This window comes from Atractosteus spatula, chromosome 7 (genome assembly GCF_055471065.1).
Source record: "Atractosteus spatula isolate fAtrSpa1 chromosome 7, fAtrSpa1.hap1, whole genome shotgun sequence".
Taxonomy (NCBI): Eukaryota; Metazoa; Chordata; class Actinopteri; order Semionotiformes; family Lepisosteidae; genus Atractosteus; species Atractosteus spatula.
In genome coordinates, this window is record NC_142712.1 from 11,257,153 (window position 1) to 11,280,903 (window position 23,751).

The 23,751-nt window shown below is 36.1% G+C and overlaps 1 protein-coding gene across 1 annotated transcript in view; it reads right to left on the minus strand.

Annotated features, from left to right (window-relative positions):
* dync2h1 (dynein cytoplasmic 2 heavy chain 1) overlaps nucleotides 1-21,684 on the minus strand; it is a 149,057-nt gene extending 127,373 nt beyond the window's left edge. Inside the window, exons 1-36 of the mRNA XM_088921156.1 lie at nucleotides 21,529-21,684; nucleotides 21,030-21,243; nucleotides 20,640-20,810; nucleotides 20,106-20,244; nucleotides 19,648-19,766; nucleotides 19,260-19,404; nucleotides 18,926-19,158; nucleotides 18,361-18,495; nucleotides 17,912-18,025; nucleotides 16,607-16,718; nucleotides 16,270-16,394; nucleotides 15,872-16,047; nucleotides 15,330-15,525; nucleotides 15,082-15,177; nucleotides 14,624-14,785; nucleotides 13,745-13,843; nucleotides 13,206-13,345; nucleotides 12,758-12,986; nucleotides 11,925-12,052; nucleotides 9,292-9,407; nucleotides 8,989-9,116; nucleotides 8,433-8,582; nucleotides 8,051-8,256; nucleotides 7,727-7,882; nucleotides 6,533-6,647; nucleotides 6,151-6,321; nucleotides 5,519-5,901; nucleotides 5,178-5,310; nucleotides 4,732-4,849; nucleotides 4,469-4,581; nucleotides 4,271-4,384; nucleotides 3,843-3,987; nucleotides 3,537-3,742; nucleotides 3,058-3,240; nucleotides 763-945; nucleotides 351-574 (exon numbers count right to left, since the gene is read on the minus strand). Coding sequence (XP_088777282.1) covers nucleotides 351-574; nucleotides 763-945; nucleotides 3,058-3,240; nucleotides 3,537-3,742; nucleotides 3,843-3,987; nucleotides 4,271-4,384; nucleotides 4,469-4,581; nucleotides 4,732-4,849; nucleotides 5,178-5,310; nucleotides 5,519-5,901; nucleotides 6,151-6,321; nucleotides 6,533-6,647; nucleotides 7,727-7,882; nucleotides 8,051-8,256; nucleotides 8,433-8,582; nucleotides 8,989-9,116; nucleotides 9,292-9,407; nucleotides 11,925-12,052; nucleotides 12,758-12,986; nucleotides 13,206-13,345; nucleotides 13,745-13,843; nucleotides 14,624-14,785; nucleotides 15,082-15,177; nucleotides 15,330-15,525; nucleotides 15,872-16,047; nucleotides 16,270-16,394; nucleotides 16,607-16,718; nucleotides 17,912-18,025; nucleotides 18,361-18,495; nucleotides 18,926-19,158; nucleotides 19,260-19,404; nucleotides 19,648-19,766; nucleotides 20,106-20,244; nucleotides 20,640-20,810; nucleotides 21,030-21,224 — 5,558 coding nt within the window. The 5' untranslated portion in view covers nucleotides 21,225-21,243; nucleotides 21,529-21,684. The remainder of the gene's footprint in view (nucleotides 1-350; nucleotides 575-762; nucleotides 946-3,057; nucleotides 3,241-3,536; nucleotides 3,743-3,842; nucleotides 3,988-4,270; nucleotides 4,385-4,468; nucleotides 4,582-4,731; nucleotides 4,850-5,177; nucleotides 5,311-5,518; nucleotides 5,902-6,150; nucleotides 6,322-6,532; nucleotides 6,648-7,726; nucleotides 7,883-8,050; nucleotides 8,257-8,432; nucleotides 8,583-8,988; nucleotides 9,117-9,291; nucleotides 9,408-11,924; nucleotides 12,053-12,757; nucleotides 12,987-13,205; nucleotides 13,346-13,744; nucleotides 13,844-14,623; nucleotides 14,786-15,081; nucleotides 15,178-15,329; nucleotides 15,526-15,871; nucleotides 16,048-16,269; nucleotides 16,395-16,606; nucleotides 16,719-17,911; nucleotides 18,026-18,360; nucleotides 18,496-18,925; nucleotides 19,159-19,259; nucleotides 19,405-19,647; nucleotides 19,767-20,105; nucleotides 20,245-20,639; nucleotides 20,811-21,029; nucleotides 21,244-21,528) is intronic.
* Between the last annotated feature and the right edge of the window lie 2,067 nt (nucleotides 21,685-23,751).

The following is a 23,751-nucleotide window of genomic DNA, read 5'->3' on the forward strand; positions in this document are numbered from 1 at the left end:
TACTGCTATGAAAATTATTCAGCAGAGTAAATTCAAATTTGTGAAATGGAGAAAAGATTCTAAAATAGTGAAACAATAAAATCTTTAAGTCATTAAACAATAGAAAACAGTAAAATTATTCTATAAAATACAACACTGATTCCCTTTCATTTTAAAATAATTAAAAATGGCGTTTCAAATCATTTCCCATTATCCCTTATGGGATATTGGTCTCCATATTACTAACTACATAATAATTTATAATCATGTCTGTCTTAGAAAAAGTAACAAACAGCAACTGCAGAAACATTTACTAGTTGCAACAGCAGACTAAATTATAATCACAGTGTCTTTAGCACTCATTTACTCACCTGGAGAGATTAAAGATGGCAACTAGTTTTCGGCCTAAAATCTTGCCATCTTTAAAGCCCTCCGAGTACAGAATGACTTCGGCAATGAGTTCATTGTCAGGGCGAGACATGGCCACGGGCCTGAAAAGCTGTTTCAGATTATCAGGCAGTTTCTGTCTTCCTCCATAACCTTTCCCTGCAGGGTTCAAGGTTATGAAAATGCCGGAGTTGGGATCAAGTTCCACCTATGAAGGGAAAAAATGCTAATTTACTGTTGTGCATTCTATTAAAAAGAACAAACCATAAATTAATGTAGTATAATCTAAATACAAATATCCACTGAAAGAACCATCCATAAATCATTTAGCTTGAAAAAAAGATAAGAAGGTTAGCCTGTTCTATAAAGTCTGATGGAGCAGTGGAGAAAACCTACCTCTTTCCCCAGAAGTTCACATGTGCTCCTTTGGTTTTTTAAAGAGTTTTGAATGGCCTGAATTTGCATGGAGACAGCCGACAGCACAGCCTCTTCCAGCCGATTGAATTCATCAAAGCAGCCCCAGGCTCCACACTTCACCAGACCAACAAAGATGCGCCCCATAGACTTCACATCTATGCCCTTTTCAAACAAAAATTCTGTATTATTTACCTCCCCTTAGATAAAACACAAACAAAAGATATTTGAATAATATCCATTACCAGTTATGGTGCACATTATTTTATTCATTTTATTTTTGGGCAATGTAGATTTTCATATAATTTCAGAATTTCAGATCTTATTGGATGGATACAAAATAATTCAATATTTAAGACTGCCAGGGCTGTAAACTTCATGCTGATACATTTGCAAGTTGGCATGTCCATGTTTTGATTATTAAATTGGACAAAACCCAGCCCTTTATAATCATTTGGCAGTGCTATTCAATGTCAACATCCCAGCATACTTTGTTAGACCTAAACACCAAGTTACCATCAAAAAACAGAAAAGTAATTCTGAGGGTCTTTTCTGAGGCACTTTTCCAACCACATATGGAGGTATACAACAAAATGCTCTCAGAAATTCCAAATTGTGTACTTTATATAAAACACGCTGGCCACCTCGTTCAAATAGGAATCTATGAAATCTGTAGGGCTTCAGGTTTAATGCAAATGGAAATCGACTAGATTAACCATGTTCTACGAGGCCTGGAAACAACATCAATCACAATACAGCTGCTTTATGGAATGTCAGAAATGCATACTACTCCAAATTGATTGATACTGAATAGAATAATCTAAGACTTTTTCAGATCATAAATGGTTTGTCAGGCTCCTTCTGTCCTTGTACATACCACTAAAGCAACAACTGAAGTGTGTAATGAGTTTGTTAAATTTTTCAAGGTCACATATTAGGTGGCATACAGTATTTCGTCTAAGGATATTGAGGTGATGCATTTAGAACCTGTAGCAAATCCCTCCTTTTCAGACCTTAAACTTTCTCATTTCTACCACGTCACTCCATCTGAGGTGGCTGATTTGATATTTAAATGTCCACCACTTGTTGCTTTGATCTCACAAAGCGATCAGAAAGGAAATTTATAAAAAAGATCATTATAGAATTCAATTAAGGGCAAACACCTAGCAGATGAAGATTAATGTAGACAAGGGCAGATGTTTTAGCTACATTCAGGTAGCAAAAACAACCTAGATGAAAAGTGAGAAACACTGAGCTTGAAAAAGTTACTTAAACATTTTTTCATATGTTGATACTGTACATCATGTACTTTTTCTAGACCGTGTGGGGAAGCACTAAAATATGCCTTCATATTCTTAGAAATACACTTTCATTTTAGACTCATTATATTAACAGTCATACGATTGCTTTGAGTCATTTGTTAGCCCATACTCAGAAAAGAAGAAACTGCATTCTAAAAGTAAGCACGGCTTTGTCACTTATAATACCTACATGAGCTTTTTCCTTGTATTTTCCAGTTCATATAATTCTAGTTTCTTATCTTTAACAGATTCTAACTATGATTTTGGGAGTACAGAGCAAGCTACCCAGCTATGATGTTGAAGCCAAAACCATGGCCTCTTTGAAAAACAGCTATTCAGGATCACCAGATCAAACAGTTACTACCAAATGGGCCAAATACTGTAAGTTCAACACACACTGGTCTACTGCTTGCCACTTAAAACATGTTGAAAACTGTAAGTTTACCCATTTATGTACCTAAGTTGTAGAACTCTGGTCTGTGTCTGTAAGAAATTCAAAAGTGTGTAAATATTTTTAAAACTGGCCTAAATAAAGTGTTATTTATGCACAACCTTAGCACTAATTACATTTTTTTCTATTTTTAAAACCTCTGCCTTTTATTCAAGTAGGTAGCTGCATCAGCATGCGTAGGCTGCAAAGAAACAGGTAACGGGTTTATTCCATGCTGAAAAGAAAGGAAACACAACATTTCAGCTGTGTAGCCTTCTTCAGGTGCGTGTTCTTCAGGTCTGAGCCTTCTTCATGCACCTGAAGAAGGCTCCACAGCCAAAACATTGTGCTTCCTTTCTTTTCAGCATGGAATAAACCCGTTACCTGTTCCTTTAAGATTTATAGCTTCCTAAGGAAAAAATACTTTTCATACAAACAAGTTGCGCACAGTATTTTTCTCAATTCTTTTTAGCAAAAGAAGAGTAAACGAGATTTATTCTTTCTGTCTTGAGAAGAAAAATACTGTACACTAATGGATGTGTTTACCTCGTCACAGTTAAAGACAAGTACTTGTCTCCCAAACAATCCACCCAGTGCTTTCACAGACTCGGTCTTGCCAGTACCAGCAGGTCCATAGGGATTTCCTCCTAAGCCCATCTTCATGGCTTGTGTTAGAGTAAGATAACACTTATCTGTCAGAGGAGTGTGAACCAGCTTGGGTGCATTACCCTGCTCAGGAAAAACCATATGAAAAAAGGGATTTTTACAGTTAACCTTCCAAAGAAAAGGCAATACCAGAAAACATAAAACTGCTTAAGCAATATGCAATTGTTCTGTACAATATATAAAACATGCACTGCATATACAAATGCACTTGGGTATAACCATAAACATCATAATGTACACACATACATACACAAACGTACTAGAGGGCATGAGGTGGGAAAGAAAGATAAGTGATATCTTTGAATGCACACTGCCACCTATTGGGCATTTTGATATTTGATAGGCACAGGATCACATACCTGGTATTCATAGGTATAATGGAATTCAGCATCCACCATTTGAATATAGCATCTCTTGTCCTGTTTCAGATAGAACCGGAGCTGCTTTTTCCAGACCCAGGCCTCACAGTTATGTATTTGTGCTTCTATAAGCTGCTTCACAACTTCAATGTTATGAATAACATCTAGAATGAGAGCTTTCAATTTCAACTGAAGAACACTGGCATCTAAAAAAACCAGCCAAAATGAATTAAAAGTTGCTGAAACCCTCTTTAGGATAAAAAATACAAACATATATGCTACATCTATCTAAAGACTTACAAGTGCTTCCTGAATCCTCATTGCTGGTATCCACATTTGTGTAATTCTCCAACTTAGCCATCAATTCAACCTCCAGTTGCTGAAGGTTTTGATTTTTAATGGCATTCTCGACATCTTCTGTGAACTGTATCTGCTCAGCCAAGCACAAAATCTACACACAAAAACATTAACCTGCTTGCAAATAGCAGTTATGAACCAAAAAGGCATAGCACATACTCTGTTAAATGTAATATTATGACTTGTGAATTATAAATTATTCAGAAGAAATACATTAGTTGTTTTCCCATCTCTACTTTCACTAGTTATACTGGAATAACAAATTCCGTAGTTGAAGTCGGTTCTTCACAGAAATGTGAAACTAGCTAGATAGCTTTATAGTATCCATGTAATACAAAACACATTACAAGAAATCTGCAAATAAACAAGTCTAGTACCTGTGATGGAAAGCTTGAAGGATCAATACCAGATCTCCTCCCAGCAGAAACACACTCGTACAGCAGTTGTTTCAATGTTTCTTTCATTTCTACAGATAAATCACTCAGCCAGACCTAAAAAAAAAGTTTCACAAATGTATTCAGGGAACAAAAAATATTTTGACCTGAAAGATAACCTATTGCTATTTTGTCACTCACCTCTACATCATTTGAAATGCGGATTTTGTTTTTTAAAGGAACAACTTCACCCTCTAGGGATTTCATTGCAGTAATGTGTTGAAAACCTTCATCAAAGTCGACACTGCAGATACCTACACGAAAACACAAAAAATAAGAGCATATTACAATGTCAAAAATGGTACAGCTAGATGTCTATCTAGAAAATACTGAAAACATCCATTCTATGACGAAATGACAAGGTACATCTTTCTTACACAAGAAACCGAAATACCAAAACATACCAGCGAACAGCTTCTTTAAGTGCGTCTGAATGACAGCAGGGTTTGTGGCTTGTCCAAGGATCTCCAGTAAGTCATCATCCCCAATGAAATAGAACCGTGGGAATGCAGAACGTTTCTCCTGCAATTACAAATGGTAACCTCAAATTCACCTTCTTAAAATGCTAGTTTTTAGGCTACATAAATGTAATTTACTTTTATCATTAAGCAGCGTTTTCAGGAAAGCATTTTTGTTTAGATACTATGCTCCTTTTGAATTTACAATTATTAAAAAAGTCTTGAATGTGGGACATCTGGTATTCTTTAGTACATTGACTGTTAGATTCCTTTCTGAAAAGCAAATGAGTGAATAAACATTTTATATGAACTATTCACTTTCATTACACATAGTCTCACAGGTACCATTCAATGAGTATTCTTTAGAAAATACACTGAAAACAAATCTGTACCTCCAGAAATTCATTCAGTGATTTTTGGCACCTCTGCAGCTGATCCAGTATGTTGATCAGAGAATTCCTGATCCCTGCTCTGGCATTCAGTGATGTGACCCTACTGTCCCTTTGCACATCTGCCATAATAGACCTACAATAGGCACAGGGTGTTATTTTAATTATTTTCATGAAGAGAGACCGCGTTTCAGATAATTTAAATAATTGCAACAAGCACCTGTAAAGTACATCCATAATTCATATCAGTGATACTTAATGCAGTACATCATGCACTGTCACACAGTTTTGTCAGGTCTTACTCTCAGAGAAATCTATCTACATAAAATCATTTATATAATAACCTGAAATCTTCATCCACTCTCCTGAACCGTGCCTGTTCCCTAGGCAAGGCTCCACGTCCAAAAATTGGCTCTAAATACACCCATTTCCTCTGAATGGCATTCAAGTTGTGCAGGTACTCATCTAGATCAGCTAGCTTGGTCTCCCAGATGGACACTTTGTCCTCAAAACTCCTGTAATACGGGGAATCCTTCAGGGACTGCAGCAGGCAGCGATTGTCCCCCACCTGGTTTACAATATCCTTCCAGTCCTTAATAAGCTTAATGGATCTGTTTTGACTATCCATATAGTCAGTGAGTGTAAAAACAGCTCCTATTCCCCACAAGTCCAATTCCCTTAAAGCCTCTCGAATGGTGACTTCTGCCTGAGCCCGGCTATTGAGGTCCTGCAAAAGTAAAGCATGTGTGTGTTTTTTTTTTACATACAGGCCTTTTAAATGAAATTAATTAACACATTTCTATTTCATCTGTATGGAATTCATTTGAATTCATAAAATACAGACTTAATTTTTGCAGTGAGACACTGTCTTCTTCATTTTGTTTTAAAATATTTTTTAATGTATAAGAATATGAAATCCATACTTAATCTGCTGCACATAAATTGAAAGCAAAATCCACAGAATAAAACTTCATACTTTCAGTTCTGAAGCCTTCTCCACAATTGAGTCAGCAACTTTAAGCAAATCCCCAAACACGAGCTTTTCTAGTGTGCTGCCCCTGGGAAGCCCAAGAAGACGAAACAGATCTAGCCAGTGATCCTGAGAAAGATGCTCTCCGCGCACATACTTTAAAACAGGAACCACCATCTACACAAGAACAATGAAGAATAATGAACAGGACAAGTTTAAGATATTCATTCACTCTTTATGCACAAAGAAAAGTCTAAATATTTTAAAAATCTTATTTTTTCCAAGGTTTCTAAATAAAACCCCTTTTTAGCCATTCAAAAACTGCTTAATGAAGTTACTGCTCAATCAATTTTACATGCTCATAGCTGAAACAAAACTGATTCCCTACCTTGTATTTGTCAATCTCTTTCTGCAGTTTTACAGTCATTGTTGTGTGCTCCTCTAGCTTTCGAAGTCTGTCATGCCACATAAACAAAAATTCTTCAAAAATAAACGTTTTGCTCCTGTAGAAGTACAAAAAGAAGTTACGTTTCAATATATATTCAAAGGTGTAGGCATGGGAATATTCAAAGTACAAAGTAATATTTTAGAATACACAAACACTTGCATTTTTTAGTATTAGGGAAGAGAAAGTATATACTAATATATGAATGAAAATGCTTCCATCCATCCATTTGCTAAACAATTCATCCAATACAGGATCATGGGGGAGCTGGAGCCTAACCTAGCAAGAAACAGGTGTAAGGTGGGATACACCCTGAACATGATGCCAGTCCATTGGAAGACACTCACACCATGGCCAATTTGCCCAGAAGCCAATTTACCAGTATGTCTAGGGGACAGATCTAATAGTATTAATGAGGACATCATGAATGTTCGCAATCATTTTGAAGATTTTGTCAGAGTACTTAGAAATTTTTCAATGCATGTGGAAAACGTCTTTTGGAATATAGCATTTTTTTTAAATGAGGAAGAAGGAGACTGACAGTCAAAGAACAGGTCAGATTATTTACAAGAGCATAAAGCAATGGATGTAGCAGAAGACATGCAAACTGAGGTAAAAATATGAGAAGAAAGGATGAGGCGTACAGAGACTACATAAAAATGAACAACACTTTAAGTCTTTAAAATAAACTGCATTTAACATAAATAGAATTGTTACCATTTGACACACCTCTAACAATGTACACAAAATTCAGTGTATTAATATATAATACAGTCATTTCAGATGAATTGCAAAGAACATTATGAATTTATTACTACTATTTTTTATAATGCTAGTGTGAGTTGGTTGTTATACTGACACCAGTTACACACAGTCAGGAATGAACAGTGCAGTATGGTAAGTCAATGAAAAATTAAATTTCAACATGATAGTTAAACATGTTAGACACAACTGTATAGAAGAATTTCAATCATGATGTTTTCTGGACGTCTTCCACCTAAACCCTCAACTCACACTGAACCAATGGTTACTATAACTTGAGTTTTCCATAATGCACAATTCAAGAATACAACGATTGCATTATAGCAGAACTGACTGCACATATATATATAGTTATACACAATCTGCACATCAGACCTGAAACTGATCCAGTCTTCCTTTGCTTTCTCCTGGAGTCCTTCCTGATATTCTTCATATAGTGACCACATCTGCACAAATTCCTCAATATCTTTGATTATTTCATGTGCAAGAGAAAAATCAGGCTCTTCCAAATCAAAGTGATGGCAGTCCTCACTAAAAAAATAAAAAAAAACTGGATGAAAGAAAAAGAAATCTGCTTTCTTGCTATAATCACTGTATTAGCAGTCACACAATTCCTTCTAGAATTATTAGCTAGCCCAGATTTATTAGTGTAAATAGCACTCTACAAGCAAGCATTTCTTAGTCACTTATAATACATACAGTAGCTTTTTCCTTGTATTTTCCAGTTCGTCAAATTCGAGCTTCTTTTCTTTAATGGTCTGAACACACTTTTGAAGGGCCTCCTGATCTCCGAATTCAATTATGTCATCATTTGGCTTCAGTTGGTCCCAACGGGCTTTAAATTTCTCAAGCTCATTCTGGTACACCTTAATCCGAGACTCCGCATTTGATTTCATGACTTCTACCTAAAACACAAAACGGAGAAATAAAAAAAGACTTGTATGGAAAATGTCAATGGAATTGAGGTTTTTGTGTTTCAAAATAAATATGAATAACTGATTTCAATACTGGAAAGTGGGAGGAAAACATTTTTCCCCTCTTACTTACAATGTTGCTTTATTGAACTTGAAAACTCCCATACCTGCTCTTTGATCATAAGCTGATGGCTCTCCATCATTAATTCAAACTTGTCCCATTTAGCTCTCAAAGTACTGATCGTATCAAGACCTCCACCGGCAACAGACCGCAGCAATCGATTTTTATCTTCAGATTCTTGGAAAAGGGGTAAAATCTAGAAAATCAAAGATAATTCAGTAGTAATGCATTACACCCATTTGGAAACAAGACTTAAATAGATATGTTACAGCTATATCTCATACATTATGCAAAAGGATTAAGGGGGGTTAGGGATCCGTTTTAATTTACTGTACTTTTTTCATAATAGATATATCCAAAGCTAAAAACAAAACAATAAGGCTAAAAGGTTCAAGCACCTAAAAGTTATAAGTCACACATTTTAATTATACACCAGTTAATAAAATATGTCTTTCAAAGTTCTACTACGTTAGAGCAATAAAACTGACAATTAAGTATATAGCCATTTGTTTGGGATTAAAACATACAAGTGACAGCTAACTAACGTTTTAGCAAAAATGCATTCTAGCAATAAACAAAATCATAAAACAATAAGGTTTTACTTCTGGCTTCTTAGCTTTCAGCTCTCCATGTTTCATGTTGGCCTCGCCAATTTCATCAATGCTCTCTGGTCTGGTTGATAAGATTTCCATCGCTTCAGTAAGAAAGCTGTCAATATCCTGTGCATGGGCTAATGTGAATAAAATAGTGAAGAAATAATAAATGAAATCCCAAGGACAAGATGCTCAAAAACCGAGCAAGCAACCAAATATAAACCAATTACTATGGTTTTCAATGCTCCTCATGAATTATACATATTTGGTATTCTCAGTATTGTAATCAATTATTGTGCCAGTGTTTTTTACCTTGAATAGATTTCCTCAAAGACATGAGGAGGGCATCAAACAGTCTCTGAATTAAATCATCAATCACTGCCTTCACGGGATCACAATTGATTGTTATACAATCCACCTTCTCTGTGCTGCAAAATGTAAAATTGAGGATAAAATAAATTAGGGGCCAGAGAAAACTTAGCTAAATTTAAAGCAATCGCCCTAAACATAAATCAATTCGAAGCAGGTAGGTTAATCCCATGTGGGGGCTTGAATGCAAACCGCAATTACTTTGAAAACAGATGCTGATATCAATCTGCTTAATACTTTAAAGTGGGATGAATCTGCACAAACGGCTTCGCATTCTAATGATTCTCAATAATTTCACCACTCTCTCTCATACAAAATTACACTCCCTTGCCTGGCCAACCAATTTCAAACAATGGCAAGGCAATTTCTAACACCATTTGCTATTTCACTGAGGCACTATTTGTACATTGAGCATCAAAAGAAAATGTGATTTATATAAACTGCAACAAGTTCATTAAATTATTGGAAAAATGTAACAGTAGGTGCAATGACATTTTATTTAACAGACATGGTAAGAGGTGAATTAATTATACTGATTAACATTTTTTTACAGCACATCTCCTGTGAAAGGTTACTAGCATGTGGCCCATCATCAGAAGCCATACAAGTTGTACGTCTGTAACGCATGATTCCACACACAGTGCCCAGACAAGAGTATGCCTGTTCACTGGTATCTGATCCCTAGCTGCCACATCCTCCCAGTTCATCACATCCCATGTTTCAAATCTGGCAATCAAGGCATCCACAGCATAACTGCTCCAAAGGAAGCCATCATTACAAGAGCACCATGAGGATAAGTGTTGTCTGGCTAGAATGTTGTCACATCAGGATTAATCTAGGAAGAGCAATAAATGAGGCCTCCTGGGATTTGATCGATGTACAGTGAGGTTGTCCACAATACCTAATAATTGATCATAACACCTGGACATCCTAATCAATTTGTGTGTTGTGCACAACAAGTCATATCACCCTGCAACTCACAACTGGCAACCCACTGAAGCTAAGCAGGTGTGAGCCAGGTCAGTACCTGGATGGAGACCTCCTGGGAAAAACTAAGGTTGCTGCTGGAAGAGGTGTTAGTGGGGCCAGCAGTGGGCGCTCACCCTACGGTCCATGTGGGTCCTAATGCCCCAGTATAGTGACGGGGACACTATACTGTAAAAAAGGCGCTGTCCTACAGATGAGACGTAAAACCGAGGTCCTGACTCTCTGGGGTCATTAAAAATCCCAGGGCGCTTCTCGAAAAGAGTAGGGGTGTAACCCCGGCATCCTGGCCAAATTTCCCATTGGCCCTTACTAATCCCTATTGATGAATTGGCCATTACTCTGTTCTCCTTCCTACTTATAGCTGATGTTGTGGTGAGCCTTCTGGTGCACTATAGCTGCTGTCGCATCATCCAGGTGGGGCTGCACATTGGTGGTGGTGGAGGGGAGTCCCCATTACCTGTAAAGCACTTTGAGTGGAGTGTGCAGAAAAGTGCTATATAAGTGTAAGCAATTATTATTATTATTATTATTATTACTACTCTGATGTATGTGCCACTCTCACCAATGTCCACGAGGGTGGTCTACACAAATCAGATTGATTCATTGCTAAACAAGACTACACACTCAGCTGCTGGAAAGCCCACCTGAGGTGTTGCTTACACAACCTCATAATCTTGATTTGACTAACACTGGTGAGAACTGGTACCCTGTGAGATAACCTGGTCTCCAGATGAGTACAATCAGATGACCCCTTTTACTCCAGTCTCCAGTATACTAATTAATTACTTGTTCTCTTCATTAGAAGGTGATATTTTGTTCAGAAGAACAGTTCTTAACAAGATTAGGCAATTTGACTCATCTAGCCTATTTTTTAGTTAATAGCTAACTGATCCAAGAACCTCACCCAGAAGACACACATCTCCTCTCTGTGCTTTTCACTAGGCTTAATGGGTTAAATCACCACATCACTGTACCCAATCAACCTGTCACTAATAAGGTGACAAAAGTCATTCAAGTGTGTCATTATCAGTAATGAAATATCAATTAAGCAAAATAATTCTAAACATGTTTAACCAAGTTCCCAAGAAATTCAACTGTTAAATGCACTAGTCCAACGACCCTGATCCATGTCACCAGCTGACAGTGACTGGAATTCCCAAATGACAGTGCACTACTGGTTCAGTGTCAGTCAGGGCTCTCTTGGAATCTAGCAATATACTGTAGCAACCGCAAGCTTGAGATGCTGTTGATGACAGATGCTGAGCAACTCATGATGTGTTAAAAGATTAGTTTCTTTTGATTCTCAATATATTAGAGCAGTTCAAAATAAGCAATATAAAGTCAAGTGAAAAGACAGACACTAGAAAAAAGTTAAGAAGGGATTAGAATATTTCAATGTCTCTTGTAAAAGATGCATTACTTCTGATGTGAAAGATACTGTATCTCAGACCACATTTCTTCAGCACCATTTTCATGCACACATTTATATACCTGTAGTTCCAAATCAGATGTACTTTACTGATGGTGTGCACTTCATCTGTTTTAGAATAAAGAAATTAAGAAAACATTAAAATGGCAGATTCGAATACCTTGGCAATCGTTCTGATTCTTTTCCTCTGGCTTTCAGTGCTTTAAAATTCCTTTCCCAATCCTGGGCAGTGTGGAGATGTTTTTCTACTAAAGCTTCAATATCCACTTGACCAAACACAACCCATTCCTGACAAGAAAACCTTATTTCAGTAAATGAAATTTAATCAGACATTGGAAAATCATAAATATTAAAATGAGATATTTTAATACAACAGCAGAAGATTATTTTGAAAAAAACATACTATTACCACAAATGTGTGTGCATATAGATTCAAATATTATATGACAGAAAAAAGTGCAAAAATGCATGAGCATGAAACAATTATTTTTCTGTTAAAAATTTAAAAGATTATCTAGAGCAGCGGCAGAAACGGTGGCTTTTCTACAGTTGCTTTCATAGTTATGTTTTTGCCTAAAACTAAATTTGATCAGCATGTGGATGGACTTTATTAAAACACAAGCAGAGCACATTAACCAAATAGTAAGTGAAAAAAGCAATACTTTTCTCATTATTAAAGTGGATTACAGCAAATAACCTTGAAACTATAATTCTTAACTAAATAATAAATTAAGGGATAAATATATTTCTTGAAAAGGCCTGGCCAATTATTTAATGTTTGAAAATGTATGTTGGAGAAATGTGCAGAAAAAATAAACTAATTAAGGGCCCTGAATATTGAAATAATTAAAAATGTATTTTGGATCATGCCTTTGTTTTAAACAAAATATCTAAAAAGTGAAGATATTAAGATTAGGATCACTATAGTCACACAATAGTTTCACACAAATAGGGTACTAATTCATAAATCAAAGACCTTTGAATTGAACACACCTTGAACTTATCTTGCACTCGTGCCAGCCTTCTGAAGAGGTCTTCTGCTTTACTGAAGATGGTGATAAAGCCGCTAGCATTTCTGTCAATCATAATTGAGAAGATAAGCTCCTCTCCAGGTTCACTCACTCCCTTGAATTGATTTGGAATTGAGATAAACCTCTTCATCTCTCTAAAGTACTTGGCACGGACTTCTTCAAAGGGAGGCTTAAACTGCAGTCTCCCCTGCCTATGGAATTTAAGAAGGAAAAAAAGTTACACTGTATATAGTTCATTACATTTTACAATGCGTGAACCACTACAATTTATTCTGTTAACAGCAGAAGAAAAGCTCTAAACTAAACATTACAGATATGACCATTTTAATTTGATTTTATTCAAAACAAACTTCAAACAACATTCTTTTCTGCACTGGAAACTGACTACTTACTGAACTTTAACTACTTACTTGAAGGTCAAGTCAATATTTATTTCTGGCAGATTTTTATTGAGTGCCTCCAGTCCAACTTGGTATTGATGCTCCAAAGCTTTGTACAGCTGATGGTTCCAGTGCTGCCTCCAAGGTTTCATATCACCCAAACGAAAACCCTAAACACAGAACAGAGACATGTTTTCTTATTTATGGTTGTCTTTGTTCTGGCAGGAATAATAAAACAAATAATGATGTTTTAATGATGTCACATTTTTTATTATTTTGGTAGAAACTTTGCTTTTGACCGAAAAGAATAAACACATCAGTACCTCAACAAAGCTCCTTCTTCAGTTAAAATTCACACACATTCTACAACTGTCTTAATCTGCTTGACACCAACCATTTTTCAAACCAGAATTAAGATAAATCAAACTAAAACACACTGTAGGGTTAGACTAGACTAGAACTGCTTAAGAGTTAACCTCCAATGGGGAATATAACAGATTAAAATATTAGGTATGTCCACTCTAGTTGGCACACCATGAAAAACACACGTTGTATTAATCATATTACACCTGTGATTCCAAAGTGGCAAACCCTGTACGCAGTTCCTGTAACCCATCTTTCCATCGCTGCTGGTGCCGAAGGAGATCCACATTCATCAATGTGACAACCTATTGAGGAACAGGAGAGTTGTTTAAACCGACTGAAAAAAAAAACAACAAAATGTACATATAACTGAAAAAAAGAAACTGATCCAAAGAAAGCAATTACAGTATACTGCTGCTCTATGCAGAACTTTGTCATAATTTATTGTTGAAATATTCCATGTCTGTGGGAGCGGCACTGGGTAAGCCTTTCGACTCTGGACTTGGTTCAAGTACTCAATTCAGACTCTACCCATATTGATCCAGTCCACCTAGCTGTAATGTCGACTGGGGTTTCCCTGGTGGTAATCCCTGTGATGAACCAGTGTTCCATGGGGGGGGAAGTTTTAGCTCTGCAGACTGTTTAACATTACAAAAACTAGGATAAGGTCTGGCCTGACAAGAAAGGACTTAATCTTTTAATCTATGTCTGTTTGAGTAGCCCATAACCAGATCTGGCTGTAGGGTGGACCCATGACACTTATATAATAGGAGTTAACCCCCATGAAACAATTAAGAGCAGCCAATCAAACCTGTCTCTGGGATGTGGAGGGTAACCAAAGCATCCGGCAAAAATCCACACCAACACAAAGCAAACCCCACATGGAGAAGAAGTTCAGCAAAGGTGAGAATCAGAGTCGGGACCCCTCAGCTGTGTAGCAGCAGTACAAACCACCATTTAACCACTATGCATTCCATAAGTCACGAAGAGCTTCAATTACTAAAATAAACCACACAATTTCATTCAAATTGTTGCCCTCTTTGTTTTACACACTGGTTATACAAAATGTCTGTTGAAAAACATACCTTTTCCGTGAAGTCCACATGCCACTTCCTCAACTTTCTATTCTCAGTAGAAAGGCGCTCAGCAGCAGTTTGTAGCTTAGTGATATATACCTCCAGCTCTTTAGGATTATCCCAGGTGATCTGCACTTTTCCCCCAGAGTCACGCGAATGAGCTTTAGGATTCTGTAATTGTACACAGTACATCACAACCACAATACCAGATATATTTTCTAAAAATAAGATTTAAAGCATTTACCCTTCACCTAAAATATACATTTATTTCAGACCAATAATTTGCAAAGGTCATAGCATTCAACTACACATCTACTGTATTTTTTCTAAATTAATTTACTGTATTGCAAGTGAAACTTATGATAGAAAAAATGTTTTGTTTTCATAAAGGGAACACTAGGTACAAATTTAGTGTTGTGGTAAAGTTTTATGGATGTGGACCGTGACTTCTAACTCATTTGTATCACCTTAATCACTTGTTCAAAAGCCAATGCATAGTTCAACATCATCGGTCGTTGGGAAGGTATCATCTGCTGATCTATGGTGTTGTAAAAATGCGCAACCTACAATAAAACAAGAATGGAAAACATGGTTAATTTATGAAGTCACAAAACGTAATTGAAGATACTTCAAACTAAATTAGCAATGTCACATAATTTAATGTTAAGCTAAAGCTTTAAAAGTCGTTGCTTATTTATTGATCTAAAGCACTTGCCTGTTTGAGGATTAGAGCTTGTCTGTAAAACTTCTCTGCTGTGCTGGAGGCCTGCTGGATTTTAGCAGGAACAGCATATCCTAGTGCAGAGAGCTGTCGAACTTCTCGCAAAAGAGTCGCCAGGCGGTCTGAATAGTGGATCTTCAGCTTGCCATCAGTATGATCCAGTTCCATGACACGATTACTGGCTTGTAAGCTAAAACAACAGGAAAACAATAAACCTCAATGGAAAAAGATAATGTTGTGTGTTGTCCTATAGATATTATAGGTTCTATATATCTGCCCCAAGCTACACAATAATAAAATCTCAAGACCTTTGCTGTGCACCACTAGCAGCAGTTTGAAAACAGCACGCATATATACAGTATAAGCATACAGGACATAAAAGGAAACGTAAAAATACAAAATATTTAAGTTTGTTTTCTTAAGATTTAAGGTCTATCTTTAAAAACAATTAAACCATATTTGATGAACAGTAATTACAGGGTTATTATTATTATATAGTGATAAACAGATTGAAGATATTCCCATTCTCTGATCACCTGATGCCAGATTTTGGATCAGATAGTCTTGATTGGACCTCTCTGGACCAATCATCAAACTGATCCTGCTCATAGATTCTGAGCTGCTCCTGAAGATCATCTGAATATCTTACAAAAGAACGAAACCCAGACAGGTCGGATAATAGGGCTCCCGCAATTTTGATGGAATCCTCCACCTAGAGCACATGGAAAATTAATTAAAAGACTTTGAAGGTTTTGCATGATGTGTTACATTGAAATAAAACTACTGCACGGTATTCAAAAGCATCTAGAATACATACTTTTAATAATAGAGCTGTACTATATTATATATACTTTATATATTTTATCTTCTCCTAAAACAAACACTCTATGGCCCTATAGTGATGCATTAGGAAAAATGACTGTATAGGCACTACCTTTAAAACCAGATGCCTGACCCACACAATGTTGTTAACAACTTCAGGGAGATTTCTGCCAGCCAGGGGCCCCGATTTCTCGCCTGGCACTCCATGACATCGATTCTCAAAATCCGTGCGGAGCCCTGACCCAGAAACAAAGTTACACTTATTAGCGCAAAGTAAACTTGAGTTATGTGTATTTTTTGTGTTGCCCCTCGGTTTAATGTTGCCATAAACATTCTCTTCACAGCTCTGTATTTTTGAAAATGTGACCAATAACTGAAAGAAAAAAACTGAAACATGTTAAGGAAACTATTCAAAGTTCCCCCAATAAGGTATGTGAACACATTCTTACCTTTGGTATAGTCCAGAAGTCTAGCCAGTAATGTTTCTCTTTCAGAAATCAGATCCTTACTAATATTTGGTCTTTTGATAAGTTCTTTGTATTTCCGAAAAGCTTGCAGAAGCTGAAACAAATAAAAGAGTCTCTCTTTTTTTTTTTAGAATGATTATGTGGAGTATGGTTAAGATACATAATTAAATTCAAATTATAAAAAAAAACATCCAACCATTCACATTTCCTGCTTCGGTAATGCCTACATTTTTCGCATTGATCATATCTTGCGTATCTTGGATCTTGATTAACATTTCTTTTAATGCTACAAGAGACTAATAATTTGTCATTAAAGTAATGTATACAGTAAATTGCAGACTGCTTCTTGAAACACAAACTCTTGTTATAACAAATCGAACCCTAATATAACAGAATAAGGTTATAACAGACAAAGTTGTGTCAAAGTCAAATTTGTCTAAAAAAAGACTATTTTCAGACATGTTGGTCTATAATTATTGTAAGTGACGCATGTCCACTCAGTTCGCAACAATTTGGTCCTTTTACTTTTAAGTTCTGTGCTATATTTGGGCACTTTATTGATTATTAACTATATCTTGGATCATAAAAAGTGGTATAAACTGTACTGTAACAGCCTAAAAGATAAAAAAAAGTGAATAAAAATACATAATAGAAATGTTATGGTGGTTTTAATATAAAAATTTAACTTATGTTATACAGTGCAGGCATCAAGAATAAGGTAAAAAACAAATGTCTTTCATGTGTATATAGCACATAGTGTAAGCATAGTGTAAGAGACTGTTGCCAGATACACTGAGCTACCATGCAGTTTCCTTTAAATTACTGAATGTGCTGCATTCAATATTAACATTAAGACATACGCTCATATATGATTTTCAAGCCATAGGTTAGATAGGATATAGGATACTTCAGGCATCTTCTCTTATTGGACAACACTTCCCTTCTATTAGCCCATTATAATTAGGGGTTAGCGTACAGTAGTTCAAAAAGTAGAGGGCTATATACAAAGTGCTATATATCATTCCTAACAGGGCTTTCTAAAAGAGTTTAATTCATTATGGGATGGCATACCTCAGCTTTACCTTAAGATGGGGAAGAGATTCCGTCATGTTCGTTGATGTATGTAATTGCACACATGCTAAATATTGAGTAGTCAAGACATATTTTTCTTATAGACATTATTTACTTCACCATCTCCGTTAAAAAATAGTTTTGCCAATGGGCCCGAATACCACCTGTCTTATCAAAAAGTCAAATACACCATGGGAAGAAATTATAAACGTCTACCTGCTGTGGGCTGTCTTGAACATCCATAATGCAGGCTTTTAACTTGCTAGCAATTTCTTGTTCTGCAGGTGCAATGGCTCGCTCAAACTGTGACACTGCAGCCCTCCATAATTGCTACAAAAATATAATAAGGCCTTTTAATACCACAGGAAAAACAAAGTATAAAGTGCTATGACTCCCATTCCATCTCCAAAGGTTTGTCACTTCAGTGACACTTAAGGTTCTTTCTGTTGTCCACCAAACTTGTTAATGACTCTCAAAGACAGAAAAGCTTCTTTGAAAACCAATACTTGATTTGCTCTTTAAAGTCCTAACTTAGTTAAACACATGCAAAAGGTTTTAAATGACATAAAATTAGGTCATATTTTGTTAACAATACATATTATGTAAAGAGTTGATTACTGGTAATCTCTCAGAGCTGTATGCATACAATATAGACGAATTCTCACCTCAGTGTATGGGTTATAGTGCAAAGCATTGAGCCCAGCAAAAGGTTCAAAAGCACAGGCTGTGGAAAGCAACTGCTGTTTACCAGGTGGCAAAAGACGAAGTAACTTCTCATGCACAGTGCGAACTGTTAAGACCTGCAGAGATAATCATAGTGCATCAGATACGCACTACCAAATACAGTGGAACACAAAAATGTTCTCTCTAGTGAAACATATTACAATTCCTTTAACCGCTACTTCAACATAATGCACTAGTTCAAAAATAAACTTTAAGTGAGGCAGATAATATAAAAAATGTTAAATACTGATGAAAACAGATATCTAGAAATATATGTTGATCAAAACAAAATGCTGTTAGATAGATGAAAACATTTCATTAGCATGCATCTTCTCAATTAGTTTTTAACTACAAACAAAAGTAAACTTATCATCAGAAACTGAATGATTGAATTCGAATTATGTATGTGCTTTTGTCGAATACCAAACAGGAGCGAGAAAAATTCCATCAGGTATATATAAGAAGTATAATAACATCAAAACAAAAACAATATATAGGTCACAAAACCTCTTCAAGACGTTTAGCCAGCTTCCCAAGTCTTTCTGGGTAGTACTGTTCACCCTGCCACTGATGAGGGGTGTAACGTTTCCACAGCTGTCCAGTCAGATGTTCGCAAGCCCCTACCCACTGCTCACAGACAGCAATGCCTGCTTGGAGGCTCTCTTTAACAGAGAGGAAGGGGTCATCCCACAGCTTCACAGAGCCCAGCTTCTTTTGCACATACCTCCCCAGGGCAGAACCTGAAATAAAATATCCAACAGGTACTGTAGACACTGTAGGACAGAGACAAAAACAAGTTGACTCTCCATCCAACGTTTAATGCGTAGTGCTAGTTTCATACCAATGACATCCATCAAACGTTGCATGCGTGTTTGTGGGTAAGGGTCGTGCTCAGTCTGTCTCCAAACATCATCCACTGTTTCCCTTGTGGCATTTACCAAACTCACTGCATCATCCAGCGAAACATTATCCAGACAGCTGTAATCCTGTCATCACACAACAAAGGAAAAAGAGTTCTTGTGATATTTGGCACTGCATAATGTAATTTTATCTCTTGTGAACAGAATACCATCACTTACAGGTCTACAGTGCTGAAAAGAGACCTATGTTAATGTATGATCTACAATTCTTATCAGTCAATTATGATTTGCTGTTTCAAGCAAATACAAAAATGCAGACATGTAGCCAAACCAATAATTAATCAGTAAGCATAAGTTAATTTTGAGTACCTTTTCAACTGGTTGAAACAGATCATTGAAATGTGCAGCTCTGTCTTTCATATTAGACTTCACAGCAGACCGAGATAGCTCTGCCCAATAGCTAAATTCATCACATGGTGTCATAATACCTACAGCAAAGGGAAAACCATGGTAGAATGTAAAAACACACTGTATGCTAATACAATCCAGTCTCTATTTCAAAATATTAACTTTAAAATATATTAAATGTAATATATTTTAAAATAGATTAACTCTTAAAAGAGTTTCCTCTTCAAACATTACTAATGAAAACAGAATGGCAGAAAAAAGTAATTTAAAAGTAAGCATTTTTAACCTGGACAAATAACAGGAAGAAATGTATTGCATGCACTGACACAGCAACAGAAGGGCATGACTAAGCACAGTCCTAAAACTAATGCTTCTAACATCAGTCACATATTATAGTTGTACACATGTGGCCTTATTACCCAAAACATTGTCATCTTTCAAGCCTCTCTTTCCAGTGTAATATGGATCAGTTCTCCTGACAGCTGAGCCCAATCCCATCTCCAGCTCTGTCAGGAGGTTCTGTAGTTTGGGATCAAAGTTCTGACTCCACTTCTCATCCTTCAAAATTACAAATAAAACATATGTATTTATACTTACTGATAACAAGCAGGGGTGCATTATTTTTATTCTTTAATCAACACAATAAAGGACCATTTCAGTCTTTAAAATATCTCCTTACTCTACAACACAGATTTGTAGGCATGTGAATAGTATTGTAAACAACGGGCTTTTGAAGGAAAAATCCCGTCCAAGTGTTATAGCTTAAGTGAGAGGAGAGCCATTATAAAACCGCTCATCTCAGGTCCTAGAATTCTAGGCACAACAGAACTTCACAATACAGTGCATCATCTTTCACTTCATCAGTCATGATAGTAAATTCTGAATTTTAGCATAAAGAAAATATAGATTTCATTCAGATTTAATTCACATGGCGATATAAACAACACACACACCTTTAAAAGTACAGGTGCAAACACCTGCCGAACAGCCTGATAGAGTGTGTTGATGGGAGAGTCGATCATCGAAGAGACCAGAATATTACTGTGGAGATTGTCTTCTGTTATAACATCAGGACACAACTTGAAAAAAACCAGCACTTTGTCTTCAGTGTCACCTGAATCCACCTGTAAGGTAACATGATAAAAAAACAAAGTATGCTTACATGAATTACAATGACAAAAAACAGATACGTTTGGATAGTAATACAAAACAAAGGTTAAGACTTTGAAAAGTAGTAGGCAAGCTTTTATTGCATGTAACACAGGATTATAGGTTATCCTGTAGAACTGTATGTAATCTTTAGTTACACTGTTATTTCTAGGTTCACACAGAGAACCTCTTACCTTGTTAGATACGAGCAGATCAGTTCCATGCTTATGCACACAGAGCACAAATTCATTTCCATCATCTAAAAAATTGTTCAGCTCTCGGCTCTCACCCACTGATGACACAACTGGGTCCGATGGCTTAAACCCAAAATAATTTGCTGCTGTAGTGAGGATAAAATCCTTCCGGGTATCTTCTAATCCAAGTGGCATCTTTCTCTTCTTGACTTGACTAAGAAAAACAGAATTATCTTATAAAGCCTTAGATTATGTACCTTATATATTAATGGGGCAAAACGTTTTGTAGACTGTATAGATAACGGTGCAATTATATACAGTAACACAATTTCGTTCACATAGCTACGTAAAACGTAATCAATAAACGACAAAGCTAAATATTTCCGTTTTTCAATCATTCTAATCACATATATCGATAGACATAAGGCAGTGAAGAAAACACGCAGCTCGGATTTAAAGCCAGATAACCTATGCGCGAAAGAAACAAAAACTAACTTACCGAACATTCGTTATACGTTTATAAAAAATGGCACATGTGCTCTAGCCTTTAAATAAAAACGTATGTGAGATGGAAAATAACCATAAACACAACACTGAAAATTAAATCGTTCTGGCAACTGCATCTGCAGAAGATCACTCTGTTGGTTATGTAGATAGATCGCCACGGAAGCTTTCGTTGTTACCAGTGCAACACGTCCTATTCCTTACCATTCACAATACCTTTTAGAGTCTTTTCACTGCGTAGACGCTAGAGAATACAAGTCTTTTACGTCTAAGCAAATGCCGAGGGCGACTAAAGCCCTTAAATCAGGGAAGGACCCTGCAATTAAGAAATAAAACTGAATAAATATACGAATCGATATTCGGTATGTTTTTATCTTTTTAAGTTTGTTTATTGCAGCAAAAATCAGACTTAAGAATAGAATTGCAGATTTGCTTTGGTTTTTTTTTTTAATCAGGCATAATCTGAGACAGGTGTGTAGCTGCGTCAGCATGCGTAGTCTGCAAAGGAGCAAATCGGCAAACTACAGGACACACCTGAAGAAGGCTGCACGGCTGAAACGTTGTGTTCTCTTTCTTCTTTTTTTCAGCATGGAATAAACCTATTACTTGTTCCTTTGCAGCCTACGCATGCTGACGCAGCTACCCACCTAAACTACAGGAACGATGACGAAAGCCTGTAGTGGTCTGCGCATGTATTTCTTTGTAGCTTGTGGTTTGGTCGGCGTTTGAGATCGGCTGTAAGTCTTGTTAACATGATTGGAAAATCTAGTTAATGAAAGAGAAGGCATAACTTAAACACCAAGCGTGTCTTGGTCTAAATATTTACGTTTAATGAATTTTAAAAAGCGTGATGCGTCTTAAGGAGTTAGTACGCTGTGGTTTCAGTAGGAGCTATCTAGGAGCTTCCTAAATTTCTTACTGTATGAGAACTTGTATGCGTAGTTGAGTGAGCTCCTCAGCTTCGGACTTCTAATATACAAAAACACATTCACTGAATGGTGACTTACCTAACTCCCCTTTACATGTTGTTTTGTATATTGTATTTAAAAATTAATAATGCATCAGTTTAAGCATGTTACATTGCTAGTTTGCCAATTTTGAAATAATTATCGAATCAGTCTTTTCCTACTTTGTTACTGCATTTTAATACTTAAGTATTTTCGTAAGTTTGTGCTTGTCTATTTGTTTTTTTTATATTTTCTACTATAATATTACATTAGCAAGAAGTGTTTCATTGTATTTGTAGAGCTACTGATATACAATACTATTGTTGAATGTATTACTTGTACTGTGCCTTTTTGTTGGAAATGGTTCTTTAACCTTCGTTATCTTCACAAAGTAAACTAGACATTTTTCAACAATATGCATTCAATGCTAATAAGTCTTAAGGAAGTACATGGAGGTATTTGAGGAAAGATCTTGATTTGATGCTTTCAATGCGATAAATCTTGTTAAATATTTCACTTGAAAGAGCTACTTTAACTCAAACTTCGACATTTCATAACTAATATTATGAGAACATAGTGGATGGCAATGAAACTATCATGTTCATATCTAAATTATAAAAAAATAACTTGTATGTTCACCTGTAAGCACCCATTAGCATTTAAATGTAAAAATAAAGTATTGTGCTGAGAGTTTAAAATATTTTCCTAGGGCATTTACCAGATTCCCGTTTTTTCATAGCATACGAGTGAATTACGTTGTTTTCTAACAAAAAAGGAAGTAAAACTTTGTGATTCAGAAAATTAGGTTACATGTTTGTTCTTTGACATTTCAAACCCATTTTAAATGGTAAACCCCCATTGTTTCTCACAAAAAGCTTAAAGGTTTAAAAAAAAGGAATGAACACCTATGTTCATCTTCATAGTTCTCATTCTCTCCCTACTGTTTGACTATAAATTGCCATTAGTCTGATATAAAACTTCTCGCCATGCGCAAACTGGTAAATGCCGAACAGCGCCCTAGGTTACCAAAATTGTTTCCATTTAATACGGATCTGATAAACAGAGATGTATCCTCTTTTGCACTTTGGGGCAGAGTAAAATGAACTCTGCATGCAAAGCCAGATTGCTTTGCACATGAAAATCACAAGTCGAATATAATTAACTGTAAATGAAAAGTAAATTAAAAATTTTAAGAGGAAGAAATAAAACATTAAGTTGACATAACCCTGTTGTTAGCTGGTCGTACAAATGTAGTATTTCTAATACAATAT